Source organism: Falco naumanni, chromosome W, assembly GCF_017639655.2.
Source record: "Falco naumanni isolate bFalNau1 chromosome W, bFalNau1.pat, whole genome shotgun sequence".
Classification (NCBI taxonomy): Eukaryota; Metazoa; Chordata; class Aves; order Falconiformes; family Falconidae; genus Falco; species Falco naumanni.
This window is the reverse complement of record NC_054079.1, coordinates 26,266,086-26,282,054: the sequence shown is the minus strand read 5'-3', so window position 1 is coordinate 26,282,054 and position 15,969 is coordinate 26,266,086. Positions and strand designations below refer to the sequence as shown.

General features: G+C 40.4%; 1 protein-coding gene across 1 annotated transcript; it reads left to right on the top strand.

Moving 5' to 3' along the window:
- Window positions 1-1,265: 1,265 nt before the first annotated feature.
- Window positions 1,266-8,506, top strand: LOC121080551 (transmembrane emp24 domain-containing protein 7). Its single transcript, XM_040578639.1, has 3 exons — window positions 1,266-1,611; window positions 3,158-3,403; window positions 5,924-8,506. Exons 1-3 carry the CDS (start codon window positions 1,441-1,443, stop codon window positions 6,158-6,160), a joined length of 654 nt encoding a protein of 217 aa, XP_040434573.1. The 5' UTR covers window positions 1,266-1,440; the 3' UTR covers window positions 6,161-8,506.
- Window positions 8,507-15,969: the final 7,463 nt, after the last annotated feature.

Below are 15,969 nucleotides of genomic sequence, written 5' to 3'. Positions count from 1 at the left end.
AAGAAAAACCCTCCCCCAACAAATAAAAACAAACCCAAGAAAAAAAAGTGATGCAAAAAAACCCCCTAATTGCTCACCACCTGACTGATGCCTGGCCAGTACCAGAGCAACAGCAACCCCAGCAAAACTCCCTTCCCCCAGTTTTTATTGCTGAGCCATCATATGGTATGGAATATCCCTTAGGTCAGTTGGGGTCAGCTCTCCCAGCTGTGTCCCCTCCCAATTTCTTGTGCACCCCTGGCCTACTCACTGGCAGGGCAATGTGAGAATCAGAGGCGGCCTTGATGCCTTGAAGCACTCTTCAGCAATAGCTAAAACATCAGTGTGTTATCAACAGTTTTCATCAGAAATCCAAAACATAGCACCATACAAGCTACTATTAAAAAAGTTAACTCTATCCCAGCTAAAACCAATACATCAGGTTACCCGTTACGTGGATCACTAACTCCTCAATGTACAATGATTTTTCAGTCAGGATCACTACAAGGGTCATTTTTTATTTCTTCTTCTGAAGCTGTTTTACTTTGTAAAAATAACTGAATATTTACTGGAGCAGAACTTAAAGCTGATATTCCCGCAGTCAGTGTGAACAGTTTAATCAGCAGAATTTAATTTTCATCTTGCACTTTTTCTCTCTGGAGCAATGAATGTTAGATGACATATAAAGTTGAACTCCAACTCTGAAACTCAACCCCGTGTATTCAGTATCTGGAAGATATACAGAGAGAGAGAACTTAAGATACTTTTCACTTGCATTTGGAGAACAGAGTCCACTATTTCAGCTCTAAATCATGCCTCACAGGAATTTGAAAAAAGTTTAACTCCTGGATAATTGCATACAGTGGACATAGAGCCAAAATTTGTGATATGTTGGGGAACCTGGACAGTGCCATACAGGTATGACAGAGGAGAATTCTCTAGAGATTTATGTGTGAGTACTTGGCTAAATATCTGTAAATTAGCTATGTAAACTGAGCACCCCCCAGCAAAAAACCGGGATGAGCAGCTCTTGCGCATGTGCCTATGGTACCTCTGGTGCCGAGGGGTCATCTGTGTGAACTTGGACACCACCTCAGCTCGCTGGTATCACAGCCGGGCCCCACTGCAGTGCCGGGCCGTCATGCTCCCTGACAACCGTTGTCAGACAACAAACGCACAACCGCGCACGGCAGAAGCGGGGAACGCCCCCTTTCACGCTGAACACCACGTCTATAAAACTATGGGGACTCACCCGGAAACGCTTCTATGAGGGCGGTACTAGGTGTCGTGGTTGCTTTCGGGTGTGTAGTGTGTTTCCTCAGTTAGGTTTCTCCGTCGTGACCGGTTGTCGCCGCAGACATCTTTTTCTGGATTCCGCGCCTGCTGGCTTCTGACGCGAGGCTGCCTTCTTTCCACCCGGTTCAATCTTTCTTACCATTAGTCCCCTCTGCACGCCGAGTGATGCTGTTACAGGGTTCCGGAACCGCGGGACCGTGGGGGTGGCTGACGCTGCTGCTGGTGGTGGCCTGCACGGCACGGGCCTCTGAGCTCACTTTCGAGCTGCCTGACAATGCCAAGCAATGCTTCTACGAGGAGATTGTCCAGGACACTAAGTGCACCCTCGAGTTTCAGGTACTTCTTGCTTCCCTCGACTCCTGGGGAATCTTATGTTATTTCACTTTTACCGTTAATATTAGAGTTTTAATAACTTAATACTTATATAAATTTGTGGACACTCAAACTGTTATGTGAACAGCGTATCTGAAGTATTGCTTTTAGTGCTTGGCAACTCTGAATAAATCTTTATAGCATTATATGTTTTAATAAATATTTAAATATTTCAAATAAAATGTCTACTATTTTAGAAAGCTTCTGTATGCATGTAAAAGGGCTGTGCCTTTGGATAGAAGTCTCTTCATCCTTCAAGATGCTTTATCTTAAAGTCAAGAAGTTTAGAGCAAGGATTAAATTTACTAGCCTGAGCGTCATCAGAATAGTAGGCTGTGAATATCTAAACTTCCAATTGCTCTTGCTGTGGTGATAGGATAGCTAGCCTGATTCTGCAGAACAATGTGCTGTAGGCCAACAATAATTAAAGGCTGACAGTACTTGAGACAAACGTATGAAGTTTTGAGTTGCTTGTAGGCATAATCTGAATGTGCTGGTATTGGAAAGAAATGCTGTCATTAATTGTGCAGGAGTGAAGCAGTAGAACTTCTAGAACATTACTCTGTTGACATGCACATATGAAAATGAGCCAGGCTGTAATACCTGTTCTATTGGACATATGCCATTCCTGCAACATAAAGCAGCTTGACCTAATAGGCTAGTTAGCTCCTTTATGTATGGCCTAAATTGTCTGTTTTACTGCTTTTTGGCAATCTCAACTTGCTGAATAAATTGCATGGATGGGCTTGTGGATATAGTAAATTACTGATTTATTACAGTAATGTCTTTGTCCCGTCAAATTTCATCTACTCTAGCCTTTGCTATGGCACCAGTATCTTAAAGCAAAGTAACTAAAACTTCCCTCAAACCGTTAGAAAACTTGTTGATTTAAAGAATCAGTCACCAATATTCAAGTGAGCGGAGGTTATCTTTATTCAGCAGCGCTGGGTGCATGGGGGATCGCTCCACCAGTCATGCACCCCGAGGGGATTTTTCAGTTCCCTCTTTATACAAGTCACTCATACCTATTAATTAATTTTCCAGGAAATAATTTACATATTCATTACAATTCCAGGAACTCATTTACGTATCTCACTAAACTAGTGACCATGATTTAAGTCCTTGTCTTTGCCACGTTGTATAAACAACAGGAACTTAGGACCAGATAACCTTTTTAAAGATGACAAATCCAAGGACTTAGCAATTAGTGCATCCGTCATGTTAGCAATAAGGGTCCTTGGATGTTTCCCAACTTTTAGATAAAGATAAGTACATCATCCTATAGATAAGTGGTACATCATTCATTGTCATTACGTATCCTCAGTTTAAAAGATCTTATTTTTATTTGTTCTGTGAATCTTCCATAGGATGAGGATTTTGCAAACTGATATTGGAATTATTTTTTAAAATTTATTTAATGTATTTTATTTTAAAACATTTGTTAGATCAAACAATTTGCAGTGCTAGTTGAATGTCTGTTCTGCTTAAGACACTTTCTTGTTGTTTTCAGGTGATCACTGGAGGTCATTATGATGTTGATTGTCGGTTGGAAGGTCCTGATGGTGCTGTATTATACAAAGAGATGAAGAAACAATACGATAGTTTCACATTTACTGCATCCAGAAATGGAACATACAAGTTCTGCTTCAGCAATGAGTTCTCTACTTTCACACACAAAACTGTGTACTTTGATTTCCAGGTTGGAGAAGATCCACCACTGTTTCCTAGTGAAAACAGAGCAACTGCACTTACTCAGGTAAAATATTGTTTGACAGCAACTGTTAGGTTGAGGGTGTTTTTCAAATTCAACTGCATTACATATCTGTATCACTGTTGAAAATGAATGGGTTGGAGCTTCTTTAAAATAAACTGAGTTACTAAAAGGGAACCTTTTCCAAAAATTAGAACTTATGGAATGCAGAGCTGAGGAGGAATTACCAAGTGTTTAAGTGGGAATTAGGGAAAATATACTGTGGCCTAGAGTTTAAGGGAACTTTTTTATGCCATGGTTCTGTCTGTGGAAGTGTGGATTCTATAAAGTGTAAAATATCAATGGATTGGGATTTTTGAAATTTCTGAACTTTGGAGAAACTTTGAGAACAATTTGGTTTTATAATAAAATTATTTAGAGTCTTTTTTTGAGGGGAAGACTTGAATGGTTGATCTCCTATGTAACTGTCACTTTTAAAATGGAAAGAGAATTCTAGGAAAATAAACAAATGAACAAAATCACTCATACTTAACTGGCTTCTAGATATGTAATTTATAAGACACTTAAGTGGCAAAGCAGTATTCTTGCTCTGGACTTATTTTCCTAATGTTCCCTTCTTTCTTCAAAATTTTAGTTTTATACCACTTCTGCCCAAACTAAATCGGCCAACTTCACTTGGAATGGTCACTTCGCGAATTCTCACTAACATTCTTACACTATAACTGTTGCCAAACTTCACTTTAAACAACCATTATAAAATGCTGGACACTGCCACTATTTTACTAGTTTAAACTCAATGGTAGAAATGCCAGTTCCCAAATATCCATCTTGCTCACTTGAATTTGTCCCATATAATTCTGCAGTGGCTAAAGATTTGTAATGAGTATGTGACTTGCTGTGAATTTGGTTATAATTCTTATCTCTTTCTTCTCATCACCTTTCTCCTACTTTATGTTGTCTTTTGATTCTTGATCCTGTAGCTCCCTATCTCCCTGCAATTTCTTTAGCCTTCATTCTGTGTGTTCTGTTACATGTTTTGGTTATTTGTGTATTGGGGGGTAGTGGGGGGGGTGCGTGTTTGGGGGGTTTTGTTGGTCAGTACTTTTGCACCAGTAGAGAGAGAGTATTGAGAACACAGAACATGCAGGTTCTAGATCCAGTATCTTTGCAGGCTGTGGGAGAAGATAAAAGAAAAAGTTTCACTTGGTTGTAGCATACATAATGCAAATCAGACCTTTGGGAAAGGAGAAGTTAACTTTCAAAGCATAACACATCTTTGGTAAGTAGGTTCTCTGCTGCAATTTTCTTGAGGCTTGTAGTATGACCAAATTTGGGCAGACTTTCACAGGGACTGTAAAAGGTAAATCCCTGAAACTAGACTTTGTTTAAATTTAAGGTCCCTGCTGCAGAGTAGAGGAGGGCTCTATAATTTGGCAGTGAAACAAATGGCAGAATTCAATGCATGAAATCTCTTCCTGAATTTTGTTTAGAAGAATATCTTGGACTTGTTCAAACACCTGTCCTGAAAGTCATCAACTTGAAAAACTGATTTGACACAGATATAAGTAACTGACAGTGGTTTTCATTAGGGTGTCAAACACTTCCTTTTATAATAGATTGTGGTTTTGATCTTCAGGAAATACTGTTTTTTAGGGGACAGCCAGTTGGTTAGTTGTTCTAAAACTTAAGTATTTTGAAGATATTAATTTCTTGATGGTCAAAAGACAGTCATGGGTACTGACTCTTACTTTCAGAAGATAAACTGAAAATGGAAGAAGTTTGTATAAAATGATCTAGGTCTTGGAAAGCCAGTAGTACATAGATTGAAAAGGTTAAGATTTTTCAGTTTGGAAAAGGGAATGTGATTCTTATGAAAGATGACAAGTGCAGTTGGACAATTTGGTCTTGAGTGTTTGCTATATGAATATGATAGGGAACATCCAGGAACACTGAAAGATGAGTTGTCCTTTAATCACTTTTTACATATGTGACTAATAGAAGGGTCTCATGCCAAAAGAGCGCGTTGAGGTCGGCAATCTAGATTTCAGGCTTTTGTGAAACTGAAGTTTCAAAATTATGCAATGAAGAATTACATACTTAGAAAAACTAAAAGTGTTTTAGTATCTACTATGCACATCTTAATGATATAAGAAACTTGCTAGCTATCTAAATCTGGAGAGAGATTTATTACTTGTTTTGCTGATATATGCGGAATTAACAAGTGTTGGATCACTGACATATTTCAATACAGTGTTTATGTTCACTTTTGAATCCAAACATGCATGAATTTTAATATTCAGTTTGTGGTTCTTAGTCCATTACTTTTTGAGTCTGCAGTTTTGCATTCTTTGGTACTTCAGTGTTTAAATTCTGTGTTTAAATTCCTGTGTTTAAAACTTGATTGATATGTTAGATTTATAGTATATCAGTCCAACAGTGGACTGAGATAATCTTTCATCTGTAAAGCTATGTGAATCTTAATTTTAAATATCAAACCATAGAACTTCACAGAACAAGCATTAGAAGGGTTCTTAATTTGAGCTGTGTATTTGTTTGCTTCTCTAGATGGAGTCTGCGTGTGTTTCAATTCATGAAGCCTTGAAGTCTGTCATTGATTATCAGACTCATTTCCGGTTGAGAGAAGCACAAGGCCGCAGCAGAGCAGAGGATTTAAACACAAGAGTAGCCTATTGGTCAATAGGGGAAGCAATCATTCTTCTTGTAGTTAGTATTGGGCAAGTATTTCTCCTTAAAAGCTTCTTCTCAGATAAAAGAACTACGACAACCCGTGTTGGATCATAACTAGTAGTGATAATGCTTAGGGTCATTGTGCTATTCACTTGTGAAATTACTGTTCTACAATTAATTGTAGGTACAAAGGAACTAAATATGTGTAACATCTAAATGTCTACCCTTCCTCACTGATTAAAATCACAAAGCATACCCCAAAAGCTATGAAAAGGACACCCAATTTGAAATAGAGTAGACTTAATGTTTTCTAATACTTGTATTAAGTATCTGGCAAAGACCAGCCTCTTTTGGTTTTGCTGATTTTAATCAAAATTGAATTTGACTTTACTGATAAGATTGCCCATCTGTGGTATAATGCTTTAAAAGAACCCAACAATCTAGTGTCTGATGTGAAAGACAATACTTATTAAAAATTGATTTGACTTTTTCAGGCTGAATGTATTGGTTTATTATAAGCAAGCTAATGTGATGAACTGTAGCTGCAAAATGTATTGCACTGCTTTGATTTGCTGTAACAAAAAAAAATATCCAATCATATCCTTTGCTTATATGTAAAACTGTTGCAAGCTTGATATTACATGATGGTGCAAATTCTTCACCTGCTTGGTAAATCTCAACTTTCAAAATCTCCTAAATTTTATACTTGAGTGTATTTGCTTAAACACATACTTTTCTACATTAAAATATAATGCATTTCCTCTCTTACAATGTTTTACTAAACAACTTCTAAATTGAGACTACTCAGGAAACGTGCTTTCTCTATTCAAAAACTTAAAATATTCAAGTTATTTTAAAAAATGCAATAAAATAGGGAATCTTGTAACTGTCACTGAAGCTGTGCAATCTCTACTTGTGCTGCTGCTGCTTGTCAGATAGACCACAGGTAGCTTGATTTTTATCAAGCAATACAGCAACAGCACTGGACAGTTATATTGCATCCATCAGGCACATGCAAAGCTTTTTAATAAATTGTTTTCCTATTAAGAAGTCCATTTGATGATAGTACTGCATTGTGTGAGTGTTGTGAACTTTATTTTCCTGTTTGGTGCACTGATACATTATGGCCTTGTACATGTAATTGCCACTCTTATCTGTCAGTGGTCAGGAAATGTTTTAAATATTTTGGGGTATCTTTTTGGTAAATTTATAGCTACATTGCTTCCACTGCTCATGTCTTTAGTTTATGTATTGTAATAAAAACTTGTTTTATTTGGATGTGGAAGATAGTAAATGTATGTACATACAAGTTGCTTGAATTGAGCTAGTCAAAATAAGGGTAAACTTTTTCAGATGGTTCTAGAGGAATAAATGAACTCTGACCAATTTTTAAGTGTGCACAAACCAAAACTAAGATGAAAAAAATTGGAGTTACTAACTCTAATTCAAAAGATTCCACTTAAACTAGTTTTCAGCAAGCAGAGAAAAAAATGCTAAATCCTCATTAGTTGCCTGTATTATTTCCAGTAAAACATTGATGAGTTTTGCATATACATATGTCCAAGTGGCACTTGGAGGCTCTGAATAATTGATCTAAGATGACCTCACTTTAAAAAAAAATAAAAAAATTATTCTTTCCTCTGTTGTAAACTGATAAGCTACTCTTTCAGAACTGAAAAAAAATATTTAACACCTCAAAAATGAGTTAAAAGATCACAGGTATTAAAAAACTTAATGTATATTATATTCAGAATTATGCATAATAATGTCCTTCTATCCTGTATTGAACTTGCAACATTGCAGTCCCATTTCTGAGATACAAACTTCCCTGAAATTGTAAGTCTCAAAGATCACAAAACAAAAAAGCTAGTGTGTTCTTTTTATGCCTGTACACTATTCTTAATTGTATCTATATGCTTTATCCTTGTTTCAGCAACTGATCTTCAGTATTTTTTTGCTTCATTACACAAATGGTGCAGTTTAGGTGCAAGAGTCAGTTAAAAACATGATTTAATTTCGATAGTGTCCATTATAATCTTTGAAGCCTGAATATCATTTGTTGAGTAGCTTTAATCACAACAAAAACATTTGTTTCAAAAATTCAAACTTTTTTTTTCCCCACTCAGTTCTGTGTACTGTCAAAATTGGCAAACAATGGGGTAAACAAAGTATTACCTGGCTGTCACATACATGTCTCTAATTTTTCTTAATTTTTGAATGTGTTGAATGGGACTGTTTAGCACCCTATTATACCTGCTGAGGTTTAGTGAATTTGAATTTTGCATTGAAATTATGTATCTCAACCAAATCTCTGGTATAATGCTGTATAATATGCAGCAATAACTTAAAAATGCCTTTTTTTGGGGGGTTATGAAAAATATGATGCACATTTTTAAATTTAATGTATTTTTAAAATAAGTGATTGGATAGGATATAATAAAACATATGCTACCACTTCAACACTGGGTGAAGAATTGTTTTGTGATTATTTTTTTTTTTTTTTTGTTAAAGCTGCATATATGAATAGAATAGTTTAGTCAGTGGTGTGATATGCAACTAAATCACCCTGTGTTAAATGTGATATAACTGTGTTTGAAATTGTGGAAGGTTTCAACTATTCTTTGGATGTTTTATGTTTACATGATTTCTTTTCTTGTCCTGAAATGTTCTTGTTTTAATTTGAAGTGGGGGTAAAAAAGTTTGAATAAGACAAAAAGACCCTGTGGATGTTGTATGGGGAAAATACAAATTAATATATGAATGTGATCTGATTTGTTATTCAAAGCTTTTTGGAAGAATAATGCTCCTCTACCAAATGAAAACAAAACAATTTGAGAAGTCAGCCAGTATTTTAACACATTACCTTCAAAAGTGTTAATCCACCTGACATTTAATTGTTACTTCTATTACTGTATGTTGAGAATTGTACAAGTTGACTGTTGTTCATAATTAGACATACTTTAAGGTCTTTGGAAAAACTCAAGTTAGACCAAGATGGCATGGTTACTGGCTCTTTGCTCAGCACATTATCAGTGCATGCAATAGTAAACCTGTTCCTGTTGGAGTGGAATTTTAAGTGTTTGACTTCTGATGCCTGGAATGACTTGACCTATTGCATCTGTTCCTGTTAATACAGGATGACCTAGAAAGATTAATCTCTAGTGATGTCTAATGATGGAATATAAGCTTTAAGTAATTCTTATATGGTAGCTAGATGTGTGTTTGGAGGTATTTTATATTGTATAGCTTATTGTTGAATCTTAGCACATACCACTTCAACTTTTAAGTTTTAAAAACCTCATATAGTAACCATCACTGGTATGTGGGCATCTTCCAAAATGGCTTTTTCCCCTCCTGTTTTTTCTTCTCCGATGTTGGTTGCTCTACATTCAAAATCTTTCAAGAATATTTACACTAAGAGGTTTAAAGAAAGGGTTTTTTGCTAGAAATACGAGTAAATTCTACTCTTTCTGTGACATGTTACAGTTATAGTCAAGTAGTGGTGTGGAGTATTTTTAGGTGCCTGGCACCCCAGGACTGGAAGGTAGCTTAAGATTGTGGTGGTGCACTGCACTGGGGGTGAGGGGGAAATAAGAGATGGTGCAGTGTTCTTCCTAGATCTCAATAAGAAAGGCCTGACAACAGATGGCTTAAAATAGCTGTTTTAATGTAATAGACTAAAAAGAGGAATATAGATAGCAAATCCTATGGTACCTTTAGATGCTGGGAAACCCATGTTTGTGAAGCACTTAAATGGATTTTCCTGTGGCATACTACACAGATTCCATCCATGGAAGAGTTCTTCCTCCCTCCTATGCAATAGTGCCTCTTATGTGTAACAAAATTCTACATCATCTCCTGACAGGCTGGAACGTTATCTCTGTCATAACACCTGCCAGTTGCACAGTACAGGCTGGCATGGGGCATTCCAGCAAGTTTCTTTGCAGTGGCTGCTCATGCTAACATAGGGGCTTCTCAAGCCTCAAGTATGAGGCCTAATAAAGCAGATATGGCTTGTTCAAGATCGTTAAATCCTCAAACAATGTCTTTCACAAGGCTCTCAATAGAGGTGGTTCAGAGCATGTTCCCACTGAAAACTGATCATCTTACCAAAACAAAACAACTTTTTAAAAAATAAAAGTAAAAAGATAGATCTAAAGTAAAAAGTGGATCAGCTGACTGATATGACAGTGAATTCTTTTATCAAGGAAAAAGTGGAAACATGCTTTGGACTATTGCAACCCATCTTAAACAGATACCCTTAAATAGGTCTCTGTGGTGAGTTGACCCTATCTGGATGCCAGGTGCCCACTAAAGCTGCTCTATCACTCTCCTTTGTGCTGCCCCCCCCCCCCCCCCCCCCCCCCCCCCCCAGCTGGACAAGGCAGAGAAAAATATAATGAAAAGCTCGTGGGTCAAGATAAGTACAGGGAGATCACTCAGCAATTACTGTCATGGGTAAAACATACTTGGGGAAATTAATTTATTATCAATCAAGTCAGAGTTGGGTAATGACAAAATAAAAATCAAATCTAAAAACACCTTCCCCCTACCCCTCCATTCTTCCCAGGCTTAACTTTACTCCAGATTTCTCTACTCCCCACATTTCCCCCCCCCCCCCCCCAGCAGCACAGGAGAATGGGGGTTGTAGTCACTTCATCACACATTGTCTCTGCTGCTCCTTCCTCCTCAGGGGGAGGACTCCTCATATTCTTCTGCTCCAGTGAGTCCTTCCCACAAGCAATATAGTTCTCAATGAAGTGCTTCAGCATGGGTCCCTTCCACAGGGTGCAGTCCTTCAGAAACAGACTGTTCCAGTGTGGATCCTCCACAGGGTTACAAGTCCTGCCAGAAAACTTGCTCCAGAGTAGGTTCTTCTATGCATGGGTCCACAGGTCCTGCCAGGAGCCTGCTCCAGCATGGGCTTCCCATGGGGTCACAGCCTCCTTCAGGTGCATCCACTTGCTCTGGTGTGGGGTCCTCCACAGGTTGCAAGTGGATATCTTCTCTACTGTTAATCTCCATGGGCTGTAGGGTGACAGCCTGCCTCACCATGGTCTTCATCACAGGCTGCAGGGGAGTCTCTGCTCTGGTCCTGGAGCATGTCCTTCCCCCTCCTTCTTCACTGACCTTGGCATCTGCATAGTGGTTTCTCTCACATATTTTCACTCTTCACTCTGCTGCAGTTGCTGTTGCACAGCAACATTTTCCCCCCTTCTTAGATATGTTATCACAGAGGCACTACCACCATTACTGATTGGCTCAGCTTTGACCAGCGGTAGGTCCATTTTGGAGCCAGCTGGCATTGGCTTCATCAAACAGGGGAAGCTTCTAGCAGCTTCTCACAGAAGCCACCCCTGTAGCGCCCCTGCTACCAAAACCTTCCTGCTCAAATGCAATAGTCCTTCTTTTGGGACCTTATGATTCAGAGAGTGTGGATAACTTGCATCCTCCTAATATATAAATAGGCCTATATAATATATAAATATGCATATAATTATATATACATATATAGGCAGTTGTGATGGAGTCTTCATGAGTGTTGTGGTTTGGTCGTTGCTTCCTTCAGAATCTTAAGTACAGTAAAAGGTATCCTTATTCTCTTTACTTAAATCATAGAAGAAGGGATATGCTAATGAGAGTTTTAGGAGTTCTTAAATACTTTTTTATGAGTACTTGTACTATTTTTCCTCATTTTAGTTTTTTTCTTTGCTATTTGAATGATAATGGTCTATCTACACTGTGTTGAAAGAACACCCTATTCAATGCCAGATGCTAGAGTCTTCAATGATTGAATTGGTTTTGAATTTTCCTCTTAAAATGTGATGATCTAAAGTTGAAAGTGGAAGCCAAACTTCTTAATTTGGAAAATACAAAAATAATTGCATTTAAAACAGTTGTGAAATGTATCACTTTCTAGCTTTTGGAAAGCACTGATCATTAACAACAAACTGTCTTTCTAATATTTCATAAAATTAAACAGTGAAAACTGGGAGAAAGAAAAGTGTTTTCATTTTGAGATGACACAAAGGTGGATTTTTTAATGATACAAGATATTTTTGCTCTTGAATACCTTCTCTAAACAAAATAAAGTTTATATAAGCTCAGACTTACCCATTTTCTTGGAGTTGGGTTTTATGATAACAGAAGTAACTATAACACCAGACCCCCTTGCTTGGACTTTCATCTACTCTGTCTCTTCATGAGATGATTAGAAGAATCCCTTCTCTGCTGGAATTGTGTTGAATATATTTATACTTTAGTTTCATTAACAGGATTAGCATATGCCAGTTCGTAACTCCTGCTAATAGTGCAAGTCAGCACACATAACAGAATCACAAAATGGTTGAGGTTGGAAGGGACCTCCAGAGGTCATCTGGTTCAACCCTTCTGCTCAAGCAGGGTCACCCAGAGCTGCTTGCCCAGGACTATGTCTATATGACTTTTGAATATCTCTGAGGAGGAGGTCTCCACAACCTCCCACAACCTCCCTGGGCAACCTGTTCCAGTGCTTAGTCACCCTCACAGTGAAAAAGTGTTTCCTGTGGTTTAATTTGTGCCCATTGCCTCTTGTCCTGTCACTGGGCACCACTGAAAAAAGCCTGGCTCTGTCTTCTTTGCGCCCTCCCTTCAGATATTTGCACACATTGATGAGATCTCTCCCCCCTCCCCTGAACCTTCTCTTCTCTAGGCTAAATAGTCCCAGCTCTCTCAGCCTTTCCTCATAGGAGATATGCTCCAGTCCCTTAATCATCTTATTGGCCCTGTACTGGACTCACTCCAGTATGTCCATTACTCTCGTACTGGGGAGCCCAGATATGAACATAGTATTCCAGGTGGGGCTTTACCAGTGCTGAGGGCCCAAGTAGATAACTCCCCTCAACCTGCTGGCAGCACTCCCCCTAATGAAACCCAGGATACAATTTGGCCTATTTGCAGCAAGGGCACATTACTGGCTCATGTTCAACTTGGTGTCCACTAGGACCCTCAGCTCCTTTTCTGCCAAGCTGCCTTCCAGCTGGGTGGCCCCCAGCATATATTTGTGCTTGGGGTTGTTCCTCCCCAGGTGCAGGATTTGGTATTTTGAAGAGGGTCCCACGTGGAGAGTCGGCCAAGTCACGACAATCACACCAATATGGCTACATGCCGTGCTCACTTTATTAAACAAACAGGTCATATTTATAACTTAAACCGGCCGCTCACCCGACTTTACACACAGGTGATTGGATAAAAGTCTCTGGCCACGTGGGGGTCCGTGTCGCTGATCGGTGAGCATGCTGCAGGTGCCTGATCAGAGTGTGCTGATGAGAGGGTGCTGATTTCGGGGTTCCCAGGGCTTGCTCTGCACCTGGCTTCTTGTTTGTGCATAGCTTGTTTTCTTTTTCCCACTGCTTGTTCCAAGGACAATTTAAAGTTGCTCTGCAGCTTCAACTAACAGGCCTGGGTTGTCCAACCTGGACAATGGTAACATATGTCCTCGGTCCTTTAAAAATCCCTCTACAGCCTTCCTCCATCGGATTATGCCATCCCTGAGCACAGGCACCTTTCGGGGTGAGATGGGAGCTGGACAGTCCTGCTCACACCCTTCCACAGTGCTCTTCAGGGTCTTGCCTGTATCCCTCAGTGTTGATGCTGCAACCCCTCCTCCCCTAACTCCCCTAGATCTGCCATAAATCTATCTACAAGAAAAAAAGAAAAGCAGAGCTGAGGTGCTCCATCCGTAACCCACAGGCTGGGGCAGGTTTCTAATTCTCCAAACACCTGAGAAATAAACCCCAACCAAACAATTTCGAGGCAGGAGGGGAAGGGGGTCAAAAAGCTTGTCAGAGCTTGTGTGTTGGTGAGAGGGCTGTGGATGCGATGTCGCCCTGGCTGCTCAGCAGCCTCTGCTGCATGCTGGTGCGTGCTGGTGATGCTGGGTGGCAGCCCCACAGAGGAGGAGGAGAAACTGATCCGGATGCTGGTGCTGCTGCAGCAGGATGACACCTAATTCTCGCTGGGGCAGATGCGGCCGGCTATCGAGTACGTAGTGCAGGGCCTGCGGGAGAGCAGCGACGGCCTGCAGCCCGGCTATACCTTCCAGCCCACCTATGAGGACTTGGCGTGCAGCAACCACACAGTCTTTGGCCTGGCGGACATGGTGGCCCTGCAGCGCCACCACTCGACCGGCTGCTGGGGCCCGTCTGCTAGTAGACGATGGCGCCGGTAGCTCAGCTGGCGGCGCACTGGGTTGTCCCCATGCTGTCGGTGGGGGGGCTAATGGAGCCATGCCACACTGCTCTACAATGACAGCGACCCCAAGTGCAGCTGCTACTTTGCCATGTAGGGTGTCCATCTGGTCTTCCAGAAGGAGGCCTTCCACATGGCTGTGCACAGCTTCGATGAGAGCAGCTGCCACCTCGACATCATCTGTGCCCTTGATACAAAGATCAGCAGCATCCAAAACCCCTTGCTTTCTAACTTCGCTGAAGTGTGAAGCTAGGTGCGGCTGGGTAACGAGTCCAATATAATAAAACTCAATAACAGCAGACTGTTATTAAGTAAGGTATTTGTTACTGCAGTGCTGGGGTAGCACTGGGGATAGCTCCACCGTAAGTGCTCCAACAATCTGGCAAACTTTTAGAGACTATATACCATGAAGTTACACATATTCTTCAGATTTCCAATAACTCATTTACATATACATGAGATTTCCTGGAACTCATTAATATATGCAAATGTCTGGTTCGCATGCGTAGTCATCTTCCCTGGTGGTCTTTGGGTGGTCATTGGGGTCTTCAGATGAAGGCTTGTAGTCTTCTTCACTGTGCCCACTGACTGACCTTTACTTCTGCAAACTCAGTTCTGGGATCAATAGACCATATCCTTCGAGGCTATTGTTGCCATTCTCTGGTAACTTTCTTGTCTTTATGGTCCTGTGTAACCCTTCTCAAGATTTAGTTGTTTACCATGAGATTATCTCGGTGCCCCCTTATTTTACCCCTGATCCCTTATCTTATAACCATCCAGAGCCTCTTTTGTTGAACTAAGTATCTAAGGTACTTACAACATCTTCCTTGGTTTCAGGGCCTTAACCTTTTCACCCTCCTGGCCAGCGAGAGGGGTGAGTGGCAGTGGGGCACCTGGCTTGGCTCCTCAACGGCTTTTGGTGGCATCTGGAGTTGGGGACTGGGGACGTGGTGCTGGGGCAGCAGGAGCACAGGAGATGGAAGATCCTGAGGGAGAGGGAGTCATGTCCTATCTCTGCCGGTGGAGAAACTGGGCTGCAATGCTGGGCCAGCATCCCTGGGCCAGGCATCCCTCAACGGATGGGGGCCAGCTTCCCCAAGAAAAAGTTGTGCCCACAGAAGTTTATTAGAGCTTTGCCTCCTGCAGCAGGAAAGGGAGGCTCACCTTCGGAAACCTCACTAGGAGGGTTTTTTGCGGCATAGTGAGAAATCAGCTTTTTGCTGGTGGTCTGGGTTACCCAAAACTGCCCACATCCACAGAGCAGCAAATCTGTTACTTATTCTCAGAGATTTTTGAAGTGAGTCTGTGTAAGTTCAATGGTTGAGCAAAGATGTTTTCTTCTCACCCTGCTGTGTCTTGCCCTGTCGAGTACTTCATAAATAACAAATGCATTTAGGGGAAGCAAGTTGTTTTGGGGGATGTGTGGATGCTAAACCTGTGAGCGTGTACAGTAATATTGCCACCAACTGTAAGCAAAACACTGGAGATAAATAGCTTGTAAAACATCTTGGAAACTCACCCCTGAACTGGATGAAATGGCTTTTCATCATGAAGTAGTAAAACCCTCAAAGTGTTTTGGAACATGGAAATTTGTAGTTGCATTTTAAAGTGAGATCTCACTGAGCAATGCAAGGTTATGTGGGCTCATCAAAAAGGCATTTTCTGTTAGAGGCTTTTACCAGCCATAGGCTTCC